The sequence below is a fragment of the Protopterus annectens genome, chromosome 10.part0, assembly GCF_019279795.1.
Source record: "Protopterus annectens isolate FY-2018-M chromosome 10.part0, PAN1.0, whole genome shotgun sequence".
Classification (NCBI taxonomy): domain Eukaryota; kingdom Metazoa; phylum Chordata; order Ceratodontiformes; family Protopteridae; genus Protopterus; species Protopterus annectens.
The window spans coordinates 1,632,201,864-1,632,222,906 of NC_056744.1; the positions used below are offsets into that span (position 1 = coordinate 1,632,201,864).

General features: G+C 44.0%; 1 protein-coding gene across 1 annotated transcript in view; it reads right to left on the reverse strand.

Moving 5' to 3' along the window:
- KIF22 (kinesin family member 22) overlaps window positions 1-21,043 on the reverse strand; it is a 638,755-nt gene that overhangs the window by 358,814 nt on the left and 258,898 nt on the right. The window contains exon 8 of the mRNA XM_044086339.1: window positions 14,554-14,671. Within this exon, the coding sequence (XP_043942274.1) occupies window positions 14,554-14,671 (118 nt within the window). The remainder of the gene's footprint in view (window positions 1-14,553; window positions 14,672-21,043) is intronic.

The following is a 21,043-nucleotide window of genomic DNA, read 5'->3' on the forward strand; positions in this document are numbered from 1 at the left end:
GTCCTCAACCAGGACACTGAGGTAGACATTTTGGACCCTTCAATGAAAAAGTTATTTAAGGTGGTCAACATTTGCCAGCAACGACCATTCTATGATGGATTCAGAAGTTGCCCCAGTTTTAAATCTCCTCTCAATGCCAGAGGCATAACCCTTCTCGGGGAGGGAGTGGTGAGCAAAACTGTCTGACATTTATGGGACACTAGATGCTACCAGGGCTGTTGCTTCCTACAAAACTGCACAAGGGTAGACTTTACGAGGGTGGAAACAGACATAGCGACTGACATCATAATGAACATCCACAGTGAACAGCATTTCCTGTTTTGGATATCCTTGACTAGATCTTAGAAACCCTCTACCAGACCCTGGAAGGCCTGCTCAAAGAGTACATCTCCCCTCTTTCTCAAAAGAGAAATCAGAATGGCCCAGAGCTCATTTAAAAAAAAAAGGAAAGCCACGATATCCTTACTTGGTCACATTCCAGACAGGGTTTCCTAAAGTAGTAATACAACCACAGGAGCTGCAGAAGGAATCCAAGGTCTTAAATGGACCTGGAGAGAAGGCCCCAAGCAAAAGTGTAAAGAGGAACACACTATAGTCAGTCTAAAAAGCTTTGATCTACCAAAGACTAGGTGCAGCAGTGCTTGGGAACTACACTGCTTGTCTAAAGTCATCATGAGGGTCTAACCTACAATGCTTTACTAGGTTGTCTTTCCAGAATGGTGGGCAGCTTAGCAGGAACCATCCATCCCCTTCAAAACCAATATAATGGATTCCACAATAGACAAATTTCATTCTTGAAGACAGGCACCATTAGCAAGACCAAGAGACCCTCATCTTTTATCAAAGATACAGTCTGGGAAAATGAAGATGCCACAGCTAAAGCCATGTAATCTTAGTAGCCTCCTTAGAAGGGTCTTCCAGAAGAACCTCACCTTGAAATATTAAAGAGCTTACAGCTTTAAAATTTCTTTGTGAGGCACAGATGAAGGAATATTCCTTCCTTCATATAACAACTTTAAAGTGGTTTAGCTCATGCCAGATGTGCAAGATGGTAAGGTACTCAACAGCAAAGTACAGAGGTTGGGTAATTTGCACTAGTGGAAGAGCCTACCAGACATTCTAGGTCTGGTGAAGGGCAGCATTCAGGCCATTTCACTAGATAAAGCTGACAAATACACTAGGTCTGCTCTACAAGCCATGAAGGTAGGGGACTACTCATTGAAGCCTTCTCAACCACTGCCACCAAATCCTGGATTTAAAACAAAAAAAAACAAAAAAAAACAAAAAACAAAAAAAAAAAAAACCCACAATGGCCAAAGTACAATTGTGCAGAATTTTACCACAATAGCAGTTGTCCTCTTCAGTTTTGCAGTATTCTTCATCCATGGCATCTCCTGCCAAGAATAGTCCAGTGTCCAAGCAGTGTATTACAGCCTTCAGCTCTTACAGATGCTGTATGTCACATGCTATAGGGCATAAAGGAGACGGATGTAGACATCCAAAACAGAAAGAAAACCAAGAACAGAATACCCTCAGGGACAAAGACATGTGCATCCAGAAGCGAGAAAGGCCCCCAAGCCAGAAGGGCAACCAGAACACAAGGCAAGAGTCAAGACAGAGGAGGAAAGAGGCAGGGACCAAATACTGCAGCAGTGAATGGATCCATTATAGGACAGAGTAGATTTGTGCATCACTGTTGCAGTATTCTCCACCTACAGTAGTACAAGAGTGCAAGAGAATGCCTGGGAGGAGGAAGGCAAAGAACTCTCCACATACCCATGCAGGATAGCACTGATGGTAGCTGCCCTGGCCTGGCCCTAGAAAAGTACAGTTTTGTACCTACCATAAATGTAGATGTTCGAGGATTCCATTGCTGCAGTCCTGACTATTGGGTATAGTCCGCGTCCCAGTCGGCCCGAATACCAGAGTATAAGGCTGACGTCGGTCATGGCGCCTTAGACTGACGTCAGTACGTCAGGGTACTAATGCGCATGACCGACGTCATTTCCTCAGTCTTTTCTTGCCCCAGATGTCAGAAGACCCAAAAAGACAAGTCCCAAAAAACCTGCACCAAAAAACATGTACAATATATACAACAATATATACAAAAATATAAGCATGTAAACTCACCTACACAACCACCCCTAAACACAGAGGGAAGGAGGGAGGGTAAATTGGACTGCAGCAATGGAATCCTCGAACATCTACATTTATGGTAGGTACAAAACTGTACTATGTTCTTCGTCTTCCATTGCTGCAGTCCTGACTATTGGGTAGAATCCCAAAGCAGAGGAAAGGGAGGCTGGCAAATTATAAGGAAGTAGGAGCTGATAACATGCCTTGCAAAACAGCAGTGGCAAAACCAGCCCTAGACTTAGAGTAGATAGGAAGATGATAATGCTTAGAGAAAGTATGCACTGAACTCCAAGTAGCTGCTTCCAAAATATCCTTAGTTGCCACCCCCCTTAGAAATGCTGTTGAAGTGGCAGTAGCCCTAGTGGAATGAGGCCGAATCCCAGCTGGAATCTCCTTGCCATGATGGGAATAACAAAATGCAATGCAAAAGCCAATCCACCGGGAAATAGTTTGTTTTGACACAGGCTTGCCCTGTGAACTCAAGGCAAAAGAAACAAACAACCGCTGAGACTGCCTAAAATCCTTAGTCCTGCTTAAATGATATCTCAATTGCCTGTGTACATCTAAAGTGTGCAAAATCTTTTCCCCTTTATTTTGGGGATCTGCATAAAAAGTAGGCAAATGAATAGTTTGGTTTAAAGCCACACTAGAAACCACCTTAGGCATAAAGGAAGGATTAGTACGTAATGATACCCTATCCTTATGGAAAATCAAAAAAGGCTCTACTGCCATAAGGGCCTGCAACTCAGACACCCTTCTTGCAGAAGTAATGGCCAACAGAAAAGCAGTCTTCCATGACAAGTATTTCAACTCAGCAGTAGCCGCAGGCTCAAAAGGTTGTAGAGTAAGTTTTTCCAACACAAAATTGAGATCCCAAGCAGGAGTAGGAGCTCTACGTGGGGGTCTTATATTCTTTGCCCCTCTAAGAAACTGCTTGAACAAAGGATGCGAAAACAAAGGTGGGTCACAATCATAATGAGCTGAAATTGCTGCAGCATGAATCTTAATGGAAGAGAAGGACAAACCTTTGTCCAATAACTCAGTAAGATATTGAAGAGCCACACTCAAATTAGGCTCAGAAATCTCCAAATTCTTTGCTGTACTCCAAAATAAAAATCTCTTCCATTTGTCTGCGTACACCTTCCTTGTACTAGGTCTTCTAGCTTCCATAATCACATTTAAAACTTGCTGAGGAAGTTGAGACCTGCTGTGCTTCAAGAGAGAATATGCCAGGCTGTTAGATGAAGAGAGTGAAGCTTGACATTGAGCAGATGACCATCCTTCTGAGATAACAGATGAGGAATCAGAGGTAAAGGCCATGGAGGCTTCCTTACCAGACTCCGTAGTAGTGGATACCAGTGTTGCCGAGGCCAATCTGGAGCTATCAAAATCATCCTTGGCCTGTCTTGTCTGACCTTTAATAATACCTTTGGAAGAAGAGGCAGAGGTGGAAAGGCATAGACATGAAGGTTTTTCCAACTGAAAGACAGAGCATCCACTTTCCAAGCTGTGTGATGAAACCCCTTTGTGCAATACTTTGGCAGCTGGTGGTTTAGTGGAGAAGCGAACAGATCTATGTCTGGAGTTCCCCATGACACTGTCAATTTCTGAAATACATGAAGATCCAGTTTCCACTCGTGGGGATCCATGATTTGTCTGCTTAACACATCTGCTATGGAGTTCTGTGCTCCTGGCAGAAACCTTGCCTGAAGAGTTAGTTGCAGGCTTAACGCAGTCTCCCATAAAATCATTGCTTGCCTGCATAGAGGATAAGAATGTGTTCCCCCTTGCTTGTTGATGTACCACATGACAGTTGTGTTGTCTGTTAGAATCAACACCTGCCCTGGAAGAAGTAACTCCTTGAAAGCCATCAATGCAAACTGGACTGCTAACATCTCCTTCATGTTGATATGTAGATGCTGTAGTCTGGCAGGCCACTTGTCTTGTATCCACTTTCCATTTAGATGAGCTCCCAAGCAGTGTCCGAGGCATCTGTCGTTAAAATCTGACTCGCCTCTGGCCGGGTCACAGAGAGTCCCTTGTTTAGGTGACATTCCTGAGCCCACCACAAGAATTCCTTTTGAAGGCAAGGTATTATTTGAATGACAGTGTCCAAATCCTGGCAGTGCTGTGTCCATACATCTTTGAGATACCATTGCAGCTTCCTCATATGCAGTTTGGCATTGGGAAGCACCAGAATACAAGATGCCATGAACCCTAATGCTTGAAGGACTGTCCTTGCAGTCAGCACGGACTGATGAGATAGTTGATGGAAGTAAAGTGACAGACTCTTTTGTTTGTCCGGGGTTAAAAAGGCCATCTGGGCTGCTGTATTCAGTCTCACACCCAGAAAGCACATGTCTTGAGAGGGTACTAGACTGGACTTTATTTCGTTCACAGAATACCCCAGGCATCTTAGCACTGCTATGACATATTCCAGATGCTGTAGAAGGTCTTCCTTTTCTTGAGCCAGAATCAGGCAGTCGTCCAAGTAAGGATAGATTTGAATGCCTTGAAGCCTGAAGTAAGCTATCACTGGAGCCAGAACCTTTGTGAATACTCTGGGCGCAGTAGATAAGCCAAAGGGCAATGCAGAGAACTGATAATGAAAATCCCCAGTTCGAAACCGCAGATACTTTCTGCAACCTAGCCTTATAGGCACATGAAGGTAAGCTTCCTTGAGATCTAAAGTTACCATCCAGTGATCTTTGCCCAGCAGAGGTAACAGTTGTTGTAACGTCAACATCTTGAACTTGGGAATGTCCAGATAAGTGTTGAGGATAGATAAATCCAAAATTGGTCTCCACGTGTTCCCCTTCTTTGGTACTAGGAACAGGCGAGAATAAAATCAAGCCCCTTTCTGATACAGGGACTGGCTGAATGGCCCCTATCTGGAGTAACTGAGAAACTTGCTTGTGAGCCTCTTTTCTTTGTGGAGGAGGAACATCTGGCATGCCTTTGAAAGGGGGCATTGTGTGGAAATAAAATCTGTAACCGTGATGAATGATATCCAGCACCCATCTGTCTTGAGTGATTAAATCCCAATTTTCTTTGAAAAGAGACAGTCTTCCTCCCAAAGGAGCTGCCAGACGAGAATCCACTGGCAGCTGAAAAGGCAGGTCATTGGGTCTGCTTACGAAAGGACTGACCCCTGCCCTCACCAGAAGTCTGAGCAGGTGAACTCTCTGATCTAGGCCTAAGCAGAACCTTGAGCCCTGCCCCTACCACGTCTAGACCTACCCCTAGACTGGGAACCATAAGCAGGATATGTCCACCCCTTAGCAGGCCAATTTCTACTAAACTTGGAGGCTGCACCTGCAAAAATCTTTAACAGTCTGCATAGACTTAGCTTTGTCCTCCATTTTCTTTAAAACTGCTTCCACAGGCGGTCCAAACAACACATCAGACTGTAAAGGAGCATCCAAAATCCTGGTCTTAACATGCTCAGCTAAATTCTGATCCTTCAACCAGGCATGTCTGCGAAGAACAGAACTAGTAGCAGCCACCCTCGAGGAGGCCTGAACAGCATCAAAACCACACTGCAAAGAATGCTTACCCACTTGTTCAGACACATGAACCAAATCCAGCAATTCTTTACACTCAATACCTTCCGCCAAAGCATCCACCTTAGATTTCAATTGTGAAAGGAGATAATTCTGATATTTTAGCATATGAAACTGACAATTCAACGCCCTCATGGCTAGAGTGGAAGAAGTATATACTTTCTTACCCCACCTATCCAAAGCCCGTGCCTCTTTATCAGAGGGTACAGGATTTTTAACCACAGAAGCTTTAACACCTTTAGGCCCCTGAGAAACAATTTCTGGGTCCGCCCTAGGACTCTTAAACAAATACTTATGAGCTTCGGGCACCCTATAATACCTATCAGGCTTAACAGGAGCAGGAGGCAAGGAGTCAGGGTTCAGGGAAGCCTCTGCAAAACATCCTCCACCACATTCAACACAGGAGGAATAGCTAAGGGCCTATGCTGGGGTAAAAACAAGAATTCCCTAAGCCTTTTCCTGGAATCAGAGTAATCCTGGCCTTCCCATTTAAAGTGCTCCCTCATGGAGTGAAGAGTCTCTGAAAATGAAAAATCCTCAGGAGGAGAAGCTGTAGGAGTGGAATCATCCACATCAGAATCAGAATAAGTAGGAAACTCTTGTAAGTCTTCCACAGAAGACTCTGAAGCCTGTGAACACTGTTCAAAACTATCAAACTCCTGTTCCACCCTAGGCCTCTTATCAGGCGGGGGCATAGAACCTCTAATCAGAGTAATCAAATCTTCTGCCATTTTAAGCATATGTTTCTTAGGCACAGAGCCGAAATGCTAGGAGAAGCCCCACAGAAGCTGAACTTGGCCTACCTCTAAAAGAAGCTTTGGCAACAGAAGGAGAGGCCCTAACTACCTTGGGAAGAGAGGGAAGAACAGTTACCTGAGAAGCCCCCTCAGCCTGGCCTACCTCCTGAGAGGGCACATCCTGTAACAGTAAAGTATCTGCCTGAGACTCCATAGAGACTCCTGGCAAAACCTCTGGCTCCCCTGAGCCTTCTAAAGAACCGACGTCCGGGACTGCCGGTTCCTCACCCCTAGGCTTCACTGTTTTGTCCTTGCACTTCTTGGATGAAGCGGGCGTCGGAGCATCCGACGGCATATTATAATTGCAACGCTTCCCAAACACTAACCTAGCACAATCTAGCCTCCTCTTAATAGTGCGCTTGTTAAATCTAGCACAAGAGCGGCAACCAACAACGTCGTGCTCAGGCCCTAAACAAGGTATACACAATGTATGATAATCCCTATGCGGTATCTGCTTCCCACAAGAAATACAGTTATTCACTTTTTCTGACATCCGGTTAAATACTGAGGCAAGAAAAACCAAAATGTTCTAACGGGTTACTTAGCCAACTCTGTTTCGGTCTGAAACTCCGGTTTCGGAAAATCTCAGAACGCCAACCTGCACTCGCAAAATTGCTTCTGCATCGGACCATGCGGCAAAAAAGACTGAGGAAATGACGTCGGTCATGCGCATTAGTACCCTGACGTACTGACGTCAGTCTAAGGCGCCATGACCGACGTCAGCCTTATACTCTGGTATTCGGGCCGACTGGGACGCGGACTATACCCAATAGTCAGGACTGCAGCAATGGAAGACGAAGAACATCATCCAACTTTTAATGCTAGAGGACCAAGTAGCAGCCTTAAGGACTGAACTGATAGCCAGACCCTTGAAAAAGGGCACCAGAGGCAACTGCCCTAGTATAATGTGCCTTTACAGATAATACATCTGCCATGAAAAGAACTAAAACAAATTGCCTAGAATCCATGAGGAGATTGTTTGGCTGTTTCTAAGCAAACAGTTCTGGGATAAAAAAAATGCTGCTCAGATTTATAAAAACATTAGTTTTAATCTCAATATGCACAGTCTGCATAATTTATAAAAACGTTAGTTTTAATCTCAATATGCACAGTCTGCATAATTTATAAAAACGTTAGTTTTAATCTCAATATGCACAGTCTGCATAAATCCAAGGTGTGAAGAATCTTCAATGGCAGACTCCAGAGAAGGAGGGGGAAAAAAATTAGATAGTTTAAAGTAACAACTCACTGACCACCCTGGTCATAAAAGGGTGTCCTGTCTCCATAGAAAAAGAGAGAGAAATTGCTATGAAAGCCTGGAGTTCTGATACCCTCTTGGCTAGACAGCCGAAAGCAGAACAGTCTTCCATGTACAATGCTGCAAGGAAGCAGACTGATGAGCCAGGGTCAAATTTTAAAGTACAAAATCAAGGCCCCAAAGAAGGCTGAATAGGTTTCCTGGGAGGCCTGATATGAAGGACACATTTTTGCCTGACCTCAAACCTAGAAGGCAAGAGGCGGTTTAAAGAAAAAACAGTTGAAATTGCTGACCAGTGGTTTTCACTGAATATGCCATCCCCAGCATGGTGAAGATCACAACTAAGAGAACCAAAGGAATCTCCACTGAGGATCCTGATGGCAAAAGGCACAGCCAATATTTACTCATTTGGACACACGTCCTGGTAGTGGGTTTCCTGGCCTCCTGCAGCATCCAAAGCACGTCCTCAGAAAAGAGGTGCCTTGAAAATAATGTTACAACCTTATCCAGCATCATTTGATGAGTGGAGATCCACCCAGGGAGGTAACTTGTGGCAACTGCCCTTGGTCAAGAAAGAAGGGGAACCCAATGTTGCCTGGGATAAAAGGGAGTCAACCAGCAAAATTCTGGTAGAGTCCTGACTGATATTGTGCAGAACTCTTAACAGAAGGGTGGGCATACAGACACATCCCCCTCCACGGAAGAGGCTGGGAGTCCACTTTAATTCCTTAGGTCTCTTGAGTGGAATGGAAGACCAGGGAGGAGCAGGAACAGAGACTCCTCAAGGTGGCTTCAAAGCCAAAGCATTAAATAAATCCAGAGTGAAATCCTGCCATTCACACTGGGAATCCTTAACAGGGGAAATATGAATCATCTTGTGTATTGGATGTCCACTAGAAACACCCTCAGATGGTTAGACCCAGACATGATTCTGTAATGGTTGTAGGAATCTCCTCCCTCACAAATACCAGAGGAATCCCCCATGGTTCTTCAGATATAATTAGTCGAAGTTCTCAAAATCAGGCAGTGTTAGAAAAGGACTGAGGGCATGTTAAGAAGCCGGATCCATGTTGGCCTCTCATGAAGTTGCAGCAAAGGAATCTGAAGCGAGTACTGGACAGTCCTCTTAGCTTTCACCAGCCTTGAGAAAGGCATCTGGGGAAGTTGGACATCAGCCAGATCAGGCCTAATTTTTTTTTTAGCCACCTTCTTAGACAGCTGGCCTTTGGGACGGGAGGATTCCACCATAGTACCATGAGCCATCAACTTAAGTTAGTTCTCCAGGTATATGGACAAAAAGGAGAGGGAACTACACAGGGTCTTTGGCATAAACACATGGCGGACACTGCGTATGATCATAGGAAGCAAGAGACCCTGGTTATGACAGTCTTTATGGGGACTGCCTCCCACACAGATTTTACCTTTTTGTATGACAGGAACACAATAGAAAAAGAAAAATCCTAAAGGCACACCTATCTGAAAACATGACTTGGTAACCAGCACAGCAGAAGTGCGCTCAGACTGACATTGGATAATGATATTCAGAGGGACAGCAAAGAAGTTCCAGGTAAGTGTTCATACATCACCTTTATGCCCTACATCATGCACAGGGAGCATACATGTGAAGAAAGGGCCTACAAGAGCTAAAGGCTTTAGTATACTGGCTGGACACTGGACTTCCCTTGGCAAGAGACCCCTTGGGTGAATTCGGCAACAGTGATATGAAAGGACATATGGGCACAACAGAAGACTGGCACAAACCTCTTGCAGGTTCTTGGGTGCATACTAGAATAACTAGCACTGGGGCCTTTATAAGCTTAGACATGCATCTCAAATGTACCCAAGTTAAAGCTTTCAAAATTCATTTAAAAGGTTTATATGTAAGCTAGGGTATGATTTACTGACTGCCTCTTTCAATTAGAGACACGAGTGCGTACCAAAGGGGGTGTTGTACTCAAAGGGTCTGTGGACTGAAAAAGGGACAATTACCTCCATGATGTAGATGCCACACCCTTGTTTTTAGTGGAATAGAAACATTTCCTTACTCTGATTCTTATTGGTCAAAAGCCTGGTTAATGTCCATACAGTGGATACAAAGTTTACACACCTGTTAAAATGCCAGGTTTTTGTGAAAAAAATTGAGACCACAATAAATCATTTCAAAACTTTTCCCACCTTTAATGTGACCTATAACCTGTACAATTCAATTGAAAAACAAATCTGTTAAGGGAAAAATATAAAAAGCATACAATACGCTGGTTGCACAAGTGTGCACACCCTTAAACTAATACTTTGTTGAAGCACCTTTAGATTTAATTACAACATTCAGTCTTCTTGGGTACACACCAGCCATCAATTAAAGACTCAGATTAATCCCAAATAAAGTTCAGCTGTCTTAGTAGGATTTTCCTGACATTTACTCAATTGCCTGCTACAGCAAAAGCCATGGTTCGCAGACAGCATACAAAGCATCAAAGTGATCCCATTGTTGAAAGGTATCAGTCAGAAGGGTACAAAAACATTTCCACAGCATTGGATATACCATGGAACACAGTGAAGACTGTCATCAAAAAAGTGGAGAAAATATGGGACAGTGACATTGCAAAGAACTGGACATCCTCCAAAATTGATGAAAAGACCAGATTAAAACTGGTCAGGGAGGCTGCCAAGAGACTTACAGCAACACTGAAGGAGCTGCAGGAATTTCTGGCAAGTACTGGTTGTGTACTACGTGACAACAATCTCCCGTATTCTCCATATGTCTGGACTATGGGGTACGGTTGCACGACAGAAGCCTTTTCTTAAGCAGAAAAACATCCAGACCCAGCTAAACTTTGCAAAATACATAAAGTCTCCCAAAAGTATGTGGAGAATGTGTTATGGTCTGATGAGACCAAGGTTGAACTTTTTGGCCACAATTCCAAAAGGTACGTTTGTCATAAAAACACTTTGCATCACCAAAAGAACACCATTCCATAGTAAAGCATGGTGGCGGCTGCATCAAAGCTTTGAGGTTGCTTTTCTTCAGCTGGAACTGGGCTTTAGTCAAGGTGGAGGGAATTATAAACAGTTCTAAATACCAGTCACTTTTGGCCCAAAACCTTCAGGCATCTGCTAGAAAGCTGAAGATGGAGGAATTTCACCTTTCAACACGGCAATGACCCCAAACATACATCCAATCCATCAAAAGAATGGCTTCACAAGAAGAAAATTAAAGTTTTGGAATTGCCCAGCCAGAGCCCAGACTTAAATCCAGTAAACAATCTGTGGGATGACCTGAAAAGCACTGTGCACAAGAGATGCCCTCGCAATGACAGACTTTGACCGCTTTTGCAGGTAAGAGTGGGCAAAATTGCCAAGTCAAGATGTGCCATGCTGATAGACTCCTACCCAAGAAGGCTGAATGCTTAATAAAATCAAAAGTTGCTTTAACAAATAATTAGTTTAAGGGTGTGCACATTTATGCAACCAGCATATTTGTAAGTTTATTTTTTTTATATTTTTCCCCTAACAGATTTGCTTGTTTTTTTCAATTGAACTGTACAAGGTATAGGTCACATTAAAGGTGAGAAGTTTTGGAATTATTTATTGTGGTCTCTTTCTTTAATATCACAAAAACTTGGTATTTTAACAGGGGTGTGTAAGCTTTTTATATCCATTGTATAAACCCCCCAATTTCCTGACTTCTGGGACCACTCAAAGTAGGTTATCAACGAGGTAGTTTACTAGGGTGGCAGACCTTCCAAATGGTATGCATTTAATGGCACCAAGTTGGATTTTGCACCAGTCATTTGTGTTCATCCTTCCTGTAGGATGGAAGCATCTTACGGGGCATTCTGTAACCTTGGTCAGAGGCCTTTGGCATTTACTTTTCAGAAGTCAAAGCCAATGGCAAAGACAGGCCCAGCACTGAGCCCTGAGGGACTGCTAGCAATTGGCCTCTGGAAATGGTCTCTTGTATCCTAACTTCCTGGACAATATCCCAAGGCCATCTTGCTATCCAAGACACAATATAGGGGTTAATGCCCAATTTTGAATATTCATAACAAATACCTGAACCAGATCAAGGTAGACAGTACGCACCATTCTGCCCTCATCTATTGCCTTGGGGACCTTTTCAATGAAGTCCACCAGGATGAGTAGGCCTGATCTGCCCTGGACTAAACCAAACTGGGATGGGTCCAGTATGTGGTGGTTTCCTAGGTAATTATTAAATCATGTATGAAGCCATGGAAAGAACTGCCATGAATAACTCACTAGTCAGACCTCCTTGTCTGTAGTTGGCAGTGTCTGTTGGATCATCCTTCTGCAGAGGAATGTCCTCTGCAGGCCTCCATATGGCACAAAACCTGGAGGCCAATGGCTACATAGCTATTCCAGAGGTCCAGACAGGTCATGATTCATGTTATTTAAGAGGCATACTGGGATATTATCAGGGCCCACTGATGCTACGCTAACATTACAAAGTGCATTTAGGATCTGCTCCAAAGTGGTGGTTATGGATTATGTTTGATGGTATTAATTGCAGGACAGGACAGGTTAAGGTGGAGAAGAGGGGAATAAAATTGCAGCCAAACTTGTTGGACAGCAGATGTGTTAGCTTTTCTGGCTCCCTGTAAATGGCTCCACTGACCATTAGTTCAGCACACTATTGGACATAACCCTCCCTTGGCCAAGGGCAGCACAGCTTTCTTTAGCTATCTTTACTTCACAGTAGGACTTGTTTTCTCATGTAGTTTTAGCCTGATGGGAGATTTTATCCTGGTGGGTGGTAATTTTAGTTAGGACTCAGTTTATGTTTGGATTCCACCAGGGTGGTTTGAGCCACCAGGGTGGTTTGAGTTCTCCTAGACACTGCCATCTCTATGCATCTATTAACATGCTTGCAGAGCGTTTGTGTACAATGCTGCACAGGCAGCTGTGTTCCTCTGTTTGCAAGTTGCCAGGTAATTGCTGAATAGATAAGTTTGCTTTATAGTAGTTCTTAGTGTTTGTTGGGGTCACAGCTTTGATTTTTATTTAGAAGGAAAGTGCTTTATGGTCTGACCTTAGCAAAGTGGACACTACATAGGGGTGTGGGGGGGGGGCTGCAGCATTCTTCCATATTTGAGAGAGTTTACACTGCTAGTAGACAAACTGATTAAAGGTATACAACCTGGAACAGTTCATGCCCAGGAACCCCTGTCTCTGCAAGTTTGAAGTCCTGTAGGATTCCCAGTTTAAAGAGGTAGTTAAACAAAGGAATATAGTATTGGGTTGAATGGTAGGTAGGAGTCTAGTGTACGAGACATTGGTTTCATGAGTCATTGAGAGGGAGCTATATAGTCTGGTAGGATCTCAACATACCATCTGACTGAGGTATGCTTGTTTTTGATGTAGACAGACACCTCCACCTTTAGTCCCTGCCTGTGCAGGTGGTCTAAATGTGTGGAAAACACTATTCTTGCACTACCAGGGTGCTCTCCAGGGCTTTAAAATAATGTCTCAGTAACTTCCGATGTCTGCATTCTCCAAGGTAAGGAAAGCTTGCAAGGCAATGGAGTTTGTTTAGGCTCCCGGCATTGAGCCGCATCACCTTCTCTTGGGTTGATTTTGCTAAGCTGGAAGGTTTGGCATTGCCCAAAAAAAAAAAAAAAAAGTCTAGCAGGGTCAGGGGCAAATCGTACTTTGTCAAGCAATGGGATCTGTCGACTATATCCTTCCTTGCTGACAAATTTTGAATGACACCAGAAACTGAGCCAGTTATTGAAAGTCTGTCATCTGTTAGTATAGTGGCACCAGCATGGTGAGCCGGACATCCCTACATCTCACAGAGTCTGACTAAAGTACTGGGTAGTTTGCTGGGTTCATCTTATGGACTTTGTAGTTGCGTGCATGGTGTTGGGCGTTTTAGTAGAGTGCTTTTGGGTTTGCTGAGGATAACTGATGCGGGCAGTGTGTCTGGGAGGAGTTTCAATTTTAGAAAGATGGTGAGTTTAGTGCGTTGTTGAGAACTTGATTTTGAGAGTGCTTATATGCATGAGTGGCTTGCCTCCAGTGACCATTTCTCTCATACTGTTGACTTCTGTAAGAATTAGTTGGGAATCAGTGAACATGAGCCGTTTCATTATCTCAGGATGCTATCCATTAGACTGAGAAATTAGTAAACTGCATCATCCACAATATGATGTCCTACAACTACAAGGGTGTGGCACGAGAGGAATTGATAGTTGGTTAGATTGGCTGCTTGAGACCAGAAGCAAAAGCTAGGACTATGTAGGAGGAGATTTGTGGACTATGCTCCTCAGTGGACAAACTAGTTGCTCTATGCACATCTTAAAGTTACTAGAGGTAGTTTTATATGGAAAATTTAGTTTAAGTGCATGTCTATATAAAGCACTACTAAACGCCAATAGTGATAAAGCCTTCTTAATGTAAAAAAGTGAAAAGCTAAATCAATTGGCTAAGACAACACGATTATTCACACAATTAATCCAGCAAGACCATTGGAAACAAATTCATTTCAGTCTTAAAATGCAGATAAAATAGTGCAAGACTAAGCAGTAATACTTTAGCCTGAATAGCACTAAAAGCAGCAAACACACCGAGTACGTAGGCAAGGGCACAAAGTGTTGCTGAACTGAGAAAAAGCGAAGAGCTGCATAAACTTGCTAAATGTAGAAGCAATGCATCAGTGAGGGCTGGGGCGCAGAAGAATAGGAAGAGCGGCAATGTAGCAAAAAGTACGACACTGAAATGCAACTTTAAAAAGGCAAATATGCAGAATAACCTGGAATGAAAAAAAAAAGCAATCTATTACCTCCGAGCTACTTTTGGCTTAGGTGGAGTTTCTTCCCCCTCTTCAATTCTACTCTTCTTTGCTTGTTCGCAGTCTTCAGAATCCTGCCTTTCATGAGTTCGCTTCATAGGTACCTTACCTGAAAGTAGATGGGGAGGTTAAAAGATAATACAGACAACAGGATCCCAAGTGTTTCACAGCTAAATTTAAAGCTGTATCTAGCTATTGCACATTCCAAATGTTTTTTTTTTTTTTTGCCAGCAGAAACATTCCCGCTATACAAACAAGAGGATAAACTGACTACTATAATAGGTGTTACAGTGGGCTGCCAATACCACTTATGGCACCGCAGGAGTAGGCAATTACAGGTCTGCCCACTCATGAAATGGTATTTTATTGCCCCCCCCCCCTCCAAAGAAAACTCTCGGCATCACATTTGAAACTAGAAGTCAACGGTCAATTTCATGGTAGTTCTAGGAAAACTAGACACTGGGAGGGAAGGCAGTGAACTACACAGGTCTAAACGAAGTGGATGCTTCATATTTCATACCACACATTTCCTAGCAGAGGGTAGCTTACTGTTCCACAACTCCTTCAAGGGACTGGCATGTCACACTGAAATCACCCTTTACCAGAGGCAACCAGATGACTGCAGCACCATGAAAAAACTTCAGGCCTGCAATAATGGTAAAACAAGATTTCTGTATACAAGTGATCTACTCTTTGATCAGCCCAAAATGAACCAATACAAGTCTAGCTCAATTCTGTGAAGGGACAGGCTCACATGAACAATTTACAAAAGTTTAACTATGCTAACATTCCACCTCTTATTTACTAGGACTTTCCTCCTACAATCCTACATTAGAGGTACAGCTGGCGTACAAGTGCGATACAATGAATTGGATTAAGCAGAACCGCTAAAAAGCTGACATTTTAGGCCATACCGTCAATGGACATAGTTTATATTGCAAGAAAGTGCTATAAACACAGAGCATCATGTAACAGTACATTTTTTAAATTGGACAGCCATCTGCATTACATGGTTAGTGCTCCACGTTAACCATGCAATACAGCAGCACAGACAAATGCTTACTCCATACTCCCGCAGTCATCTCCCAGGCCAGCCATGCAGTACTGCCACAATGGACCTTTAGTAGTACAATACAGCTAAATATCAAGATTGGGCAAATGTACAAATCTCTTTTGGCAAGTGTTGATGCATCAGAAAATCACTGCTCAGTTGAGATCAAAACAGGTCTAGTACACCAAGCATACGCTATTACTGGTGCTCTCCACTTAATCACGTTTTGCCACCAGCTGCCAGCTAACGCTCCTATATCAAGCAGCTCGTTTCTTCCCCACAGGGTGAGGGTCTTTCAGAGGCAGTCATTTAGACAGTCATCAGGGGCTTCTCATTTCAGTCCTAACCCTCACCCCCTGTAGGTCATCTTCACCAAAAGGGCCTGCTATGCCCTCACCTGCTTATGATTAGTCTTACCAACAGGTCAATAAGGACTAGCAATTCAAGTCTACCACTCCAGTAAAGGCTGCATTGTTGTACCAGCTTCAGCTTGCATTTACTAAGATAGCCACTAGACCAATACCCCCCCCCCCCATAGCCAAGCCTGTTTGACACGGAGTCTGACACTAAGTGTGGCTGTTCACCTTTACTTGTTCTCTGGGTGTATTGAAATTAAGCAGATAGGGCAATAAATGGAGGTGTGCCATACAAAGCCTACAAGGAAGGCAGTCTCAAGAGCTAGACAGTTCACCTGTACAGCTTAAAGCTCAGAACTAGCAGTCAGAACAGCAAAAGTAGAAGGGTTTTTGCCAAACTTCGGGAGCCTAACAAGAAAAACAACCAGAGATCATGTAGAAGTATTGGAGATACTGCAGAAATTTTATGAAATTAGTATAAAGCTCTACTCCTAGGGCATTGTTAAACTCTAGAATAGTATCCCCACACAAATGAAACATTCAAACTAAGTAGTTTTAAACCACTGCTTAAACATCTTAACCAATCCTGGTCCTGCATATGCTCAATCACATGGTTAAGACTTCACCATACAATACTCTCCTTAAAACAGAATATTCTTCCCGACCGCTCACTGAAAGTAAGATTTCCATACACAACTGCCTGGACAATCCACCAAGTTGCACATGGGCTCTAAGATTTTAAGAGGTGGAAGTTAACAATGCACAAATGCAACTACTGTATGAATAAATGTAAATACAAATGTAACCGTTCTGTGTTTAACTGGAACTTAGTATAATGCAATGTGAGCAAGTGGAGCTTTTCTCCCCAGGCCTCTCGTGAAAATGGATTACCTAGTCAGAGTTTCCTGGTAAGCAAAGACGAGATTAAATGAGAAAAACAGTGATGTATTATCAATCTGCAGAAAGTCTCTGGTAATAAGATGGTATTCCTGTGGAAGTTTGAAAGCGAAGAGAAAGTAAAAAAATAAATAAAAACTTAGAGGTATTTATTTTAAAAGGAGAAGCATCAACATCCTGGAAGAAAGCTGTGCTGGCTGTTTATAACTGAAGAGACAGCAAAGGCACATTACACCCTCTTCATATTGTCCCATTTCAATTTTAATGAATGACTGCAAGTGTGTTTAGCAAATGTTTTACCAAAATTGATACATATGGAGCAATATGGCTTTATGTAGGGGAGGCAAAAATGTTAACAGAACAATGATGATCCAGGGGGAAGCAGAATACAAGAAAAAAACGCTGCTGTTGCTAGGTCATTATGAAGTGCTAGTTGAGAAGGCAAGTGGAAGCATTTGCATTACCCAGTATAAGGTTAATTAGAAGGATGCAAGGGATCAGACACAAAAACTGAAGTGGGAGGGGTTCCTCTCAGACACGAGGTGCCTGAACAGAGGAATCTAGCAGGAGTCTCCTCTTTCCCCATTTATTTGCTTTAAATTTAGAGCCATTGCCGAAGACATTAAGGGACTCGAAGGATAAAATTGGTATGGTAATGGAGAAAATGTGGCTATTTGCAGTTATTTTGTACCTGAAAACAGACATCAGGGTTGTGATCAAGAGTCGTCTTCAGTCTAACACCGACCCACACAAGTTGGTTCATCAATGCCCATATTTATGGGAACACAATAAAAATGAAGTATTTAAGAGTATGGATTAAAAAGGATTCCGTTATGGCAGGTAAGGATGGGATACAAAAACTGAAACTAAAAGCTTTGTTTATGAATATAGATATCAAGATACAAGTAGTGACAATATTTCTAGTCCCTTTAGTTTTATATACAGGATAGGCAATTTTTTTAATCAACCAGAGAAGTTGTGGAAAATGATAGCTATAATTTAATCTGGGAGGGGAAGAGGACAACAGTCAAGTGGGAGAAGATTATCCTTACAACAGACCACAGGGAAATTAGGATTACTGTATGTGAAAGGATATTCTAGAAATACACAGCTAAGGCTCATACACAAACAGAAAATTAGAAGTTATGTACTCACCATAACGTTCCATCTGAGTAGGTGTATTCATTTGTCTGCAACCTGTGGGTTATGGATCCGATATCGGATCCGAACCGGCATGGTTTACCAGCTATGGATCCAAGCTCTCAGCTCCTCCCCTCACCCATAATGCCCTGCTCTACCCTCATGACCTCAGATCGAGTTTGCCAACAGCAAGAACACCCTGAAAAGGGTAACACATAATATGCAGGAAGCTGAAAGGCCAGGGGGATAGGAGGGCGGGATGGTTACAGACAAATGAATACACCTACTCAGATGGAACGTTATGGTGAGTACATAACTTCTAAATCTGAAGTAGGAGATTCATTTATTTGTCTGCAACCTGTGGGACAGAGTCCCCAGCTACCTGAATTTTGGGCGGCCATCATGGAAGGATATTCCGGAGCACCGCGGAGCCAAATGATGCTCTACCCCTAGATGCAAGATCCAACTTATAGTGGGAAAAAGTACGAGATGAAGCCCACGTGGCTGCTGCACAAATATCATCTAGAGGAATCCTAGCCTTAAAGGCTGCCGAGGTAGATACTGACCAGGTTGAATGGGCGTGTACACCCTCCGTTGCGGGCCTTCCTGAAGCTTGATAAGCCAATAAGATACACTGTGAAATCCAGCGAGACAGAGAAACTTTAGAAATTGGCTTGCCCAAATTAAATTTAGCAAAGGAAATAAACAACTGGTCGGATTGCCTATGACCAGCCGTTCTGTTTAGATAAAATCTAAGTTGCCTGTGAACATCTAAGGAGTGAAGCTTGTATTCACCTTTGTTTTCATATTTAGGAAAGAAAACAGGGAGGTTAATGGATTGATTAATGTTTGCTTCAGAAGCTACTTTAGGAAGAAAGGACGGGTTGGTCCTGAGGTAAACACGGTCCGGATGAAATACTAAGTAAGGAGGTTTAGCTGATAATGCTTGGAGCTCTGAAACTCTTGGCCGATGTAATGGCTACTAAAAAGGCTGCCTTGAAAGACAAGAATTTGAGATCCACCGTAGCCGCTGGTTCGAAGGGGGGGGGGGCGGTCAAGGCCTGGAGAACTAAGGAGAGGTCCCAAGGAGGAACCGCTCGTTTCACAGGGGGCCTGAGAAGGAAAGTACCTTTAAGGAAAATTTTACACAAATTGGCAGACATAAGTGGACTAGAGTCATGACCAATGTGATAATGAGAAATTGCCGCCAGTTGTACTTTGACTGTGGAACTGCTGGCACCATCGTTAAGAGAGGTTAGAAAGTCAAGCACTAAAGGGAGAGGAACCGTGAAGGGATTCAGGCCTTGCCGCTCCGCCCACAAAGAAAACCGCTTCCACTTGCTGCTGTAGACTTTCCTAGTGGACGGTTTATGAGCTGCCACCAGGATAGCCTTAACAGGGGACGAAATACCGGGAGTCCTGATCAAGAGTGGAACTGGAGCAGCCAAGCGGTCAGCTTCAGGTTGTCCAGGTTCGGAGATATGCAGGATGGGTGGGATATCAGATCCGGAATGGGATCTAGAATCCAAGGAGGATTCACAGAGTGAGACCTTAAAAAGGGGAAATAGATCTGTTGAGGCCAAAACGGAGCAATGAGAATCATTCTGCAACCCACCCGAGAGGCTTTCTGAAGAACGGAGCATCAGAGGCAAGGGTGGATAAGCGTACAGAAGACCGGGTGGCCAAGCATGCACCAGAGCGTCTCTTGGAGAACCTCCTGGTGGGGGTATCAGAGCAAATAAACTGTCGCACTTGGTGTTTGAGGGAGAGGCAAAAAGATCGCATGAAGGAGTTCCCCACCGTGCGAATATGCGTTCCACTACTTGAAAATTGAGAGACCACTCGTAAGGGGTCAGAATGGTGCGACTGAGCTTGTCCGGCAGGATGTTGGACCGACCCGGAATGTGCGTTGCTATTAGAAAGCGGTTGGTGGAGATTGCCCATTCCCAAACTCTCATGGCTTCTCGACAAAGGGGGTAAGACCTTGTTCCCCCTTGCTTGTTGATGTACCAGACAACCGACATGTTGTCCGATTGAATCGCAATTGTTCCCAAGGGAAGAAAGTCCTGAAGTGCTAGCAACGCTAAGAGCACTGCTCTCATTTCTAGAACGTTGATATGCAGTAAGGTCTCTGAATCGTTCCACGTGCCTTGGACGGTCCGGCCCGCAAAATGCCCCCCCACCCGAGGCGGGAGGCGTCCGTGGTCACCGTGGCGAGAGGGGGAGAAGCACAAAATGGGCGGCCTCCGTGGAGATCCGGGGAGTGAATCCACCACAGGAGGGACCGCTTGCAAGCCTTGCTGATCGCAATGGGGTGATGCATAGAAAGAGCAAGGTATGACCATTGTACTAAGAGAGTCTACTGGAGGATGCGCATATTGAGCCTGGCAAGAGGAAGAAGTGCTATAGCAGACGCCATGGACCCTAGAGCCCTCAGGACCAACTCCGCCGGAACAGAACTTGAGTGGAGAATGGCCCGCACCTGGAGCTGCAGATTTTGAACTCTGTCCGCAGTGAGGAAGGCTTTTAAACTCCTTGTGTCTAACCTGGCCCCTATAAAATCTAAGAGCTGTGTGGGCGCCAGGTTGGATTTCTTCGTATTTATTGTAATGCCCAGAAAGGGAGCAAGATAGAGAAAGGAGTCTCGCGCCAATAGTAGTAGATGCCTTGTTGGGGCGGTAAGAAGCCAGTCGTCCAGGTAGGGGAAGACCTGTACCCCCTGAAGCCTCAGGTGGGCCGCTACCACTGCTAATACTTTGGTGAACACCCTGGGGGCTGTGGTGAGACCAAAGGGAAGGACCCGGAACTGGTAGTGACTGGCTCCCAGCCGGAAGCGGAGGAACCTCCTGGAGCGCCTGTCCATCAGGATGTGGTAGTACGCATCTGAGGTCTATAGAGCACATCCACTGATTTTCTCCCAGAAGGGGGAGAATAGATTGCAGAGTGACCATTTGGAATTTTTCCTTGGGGACTGCCAGGTTCAAGAGAGAAAGGTCTAGAATTGGTCTTAGTTCCCCCGTCTTTTTTGGCACTAAAA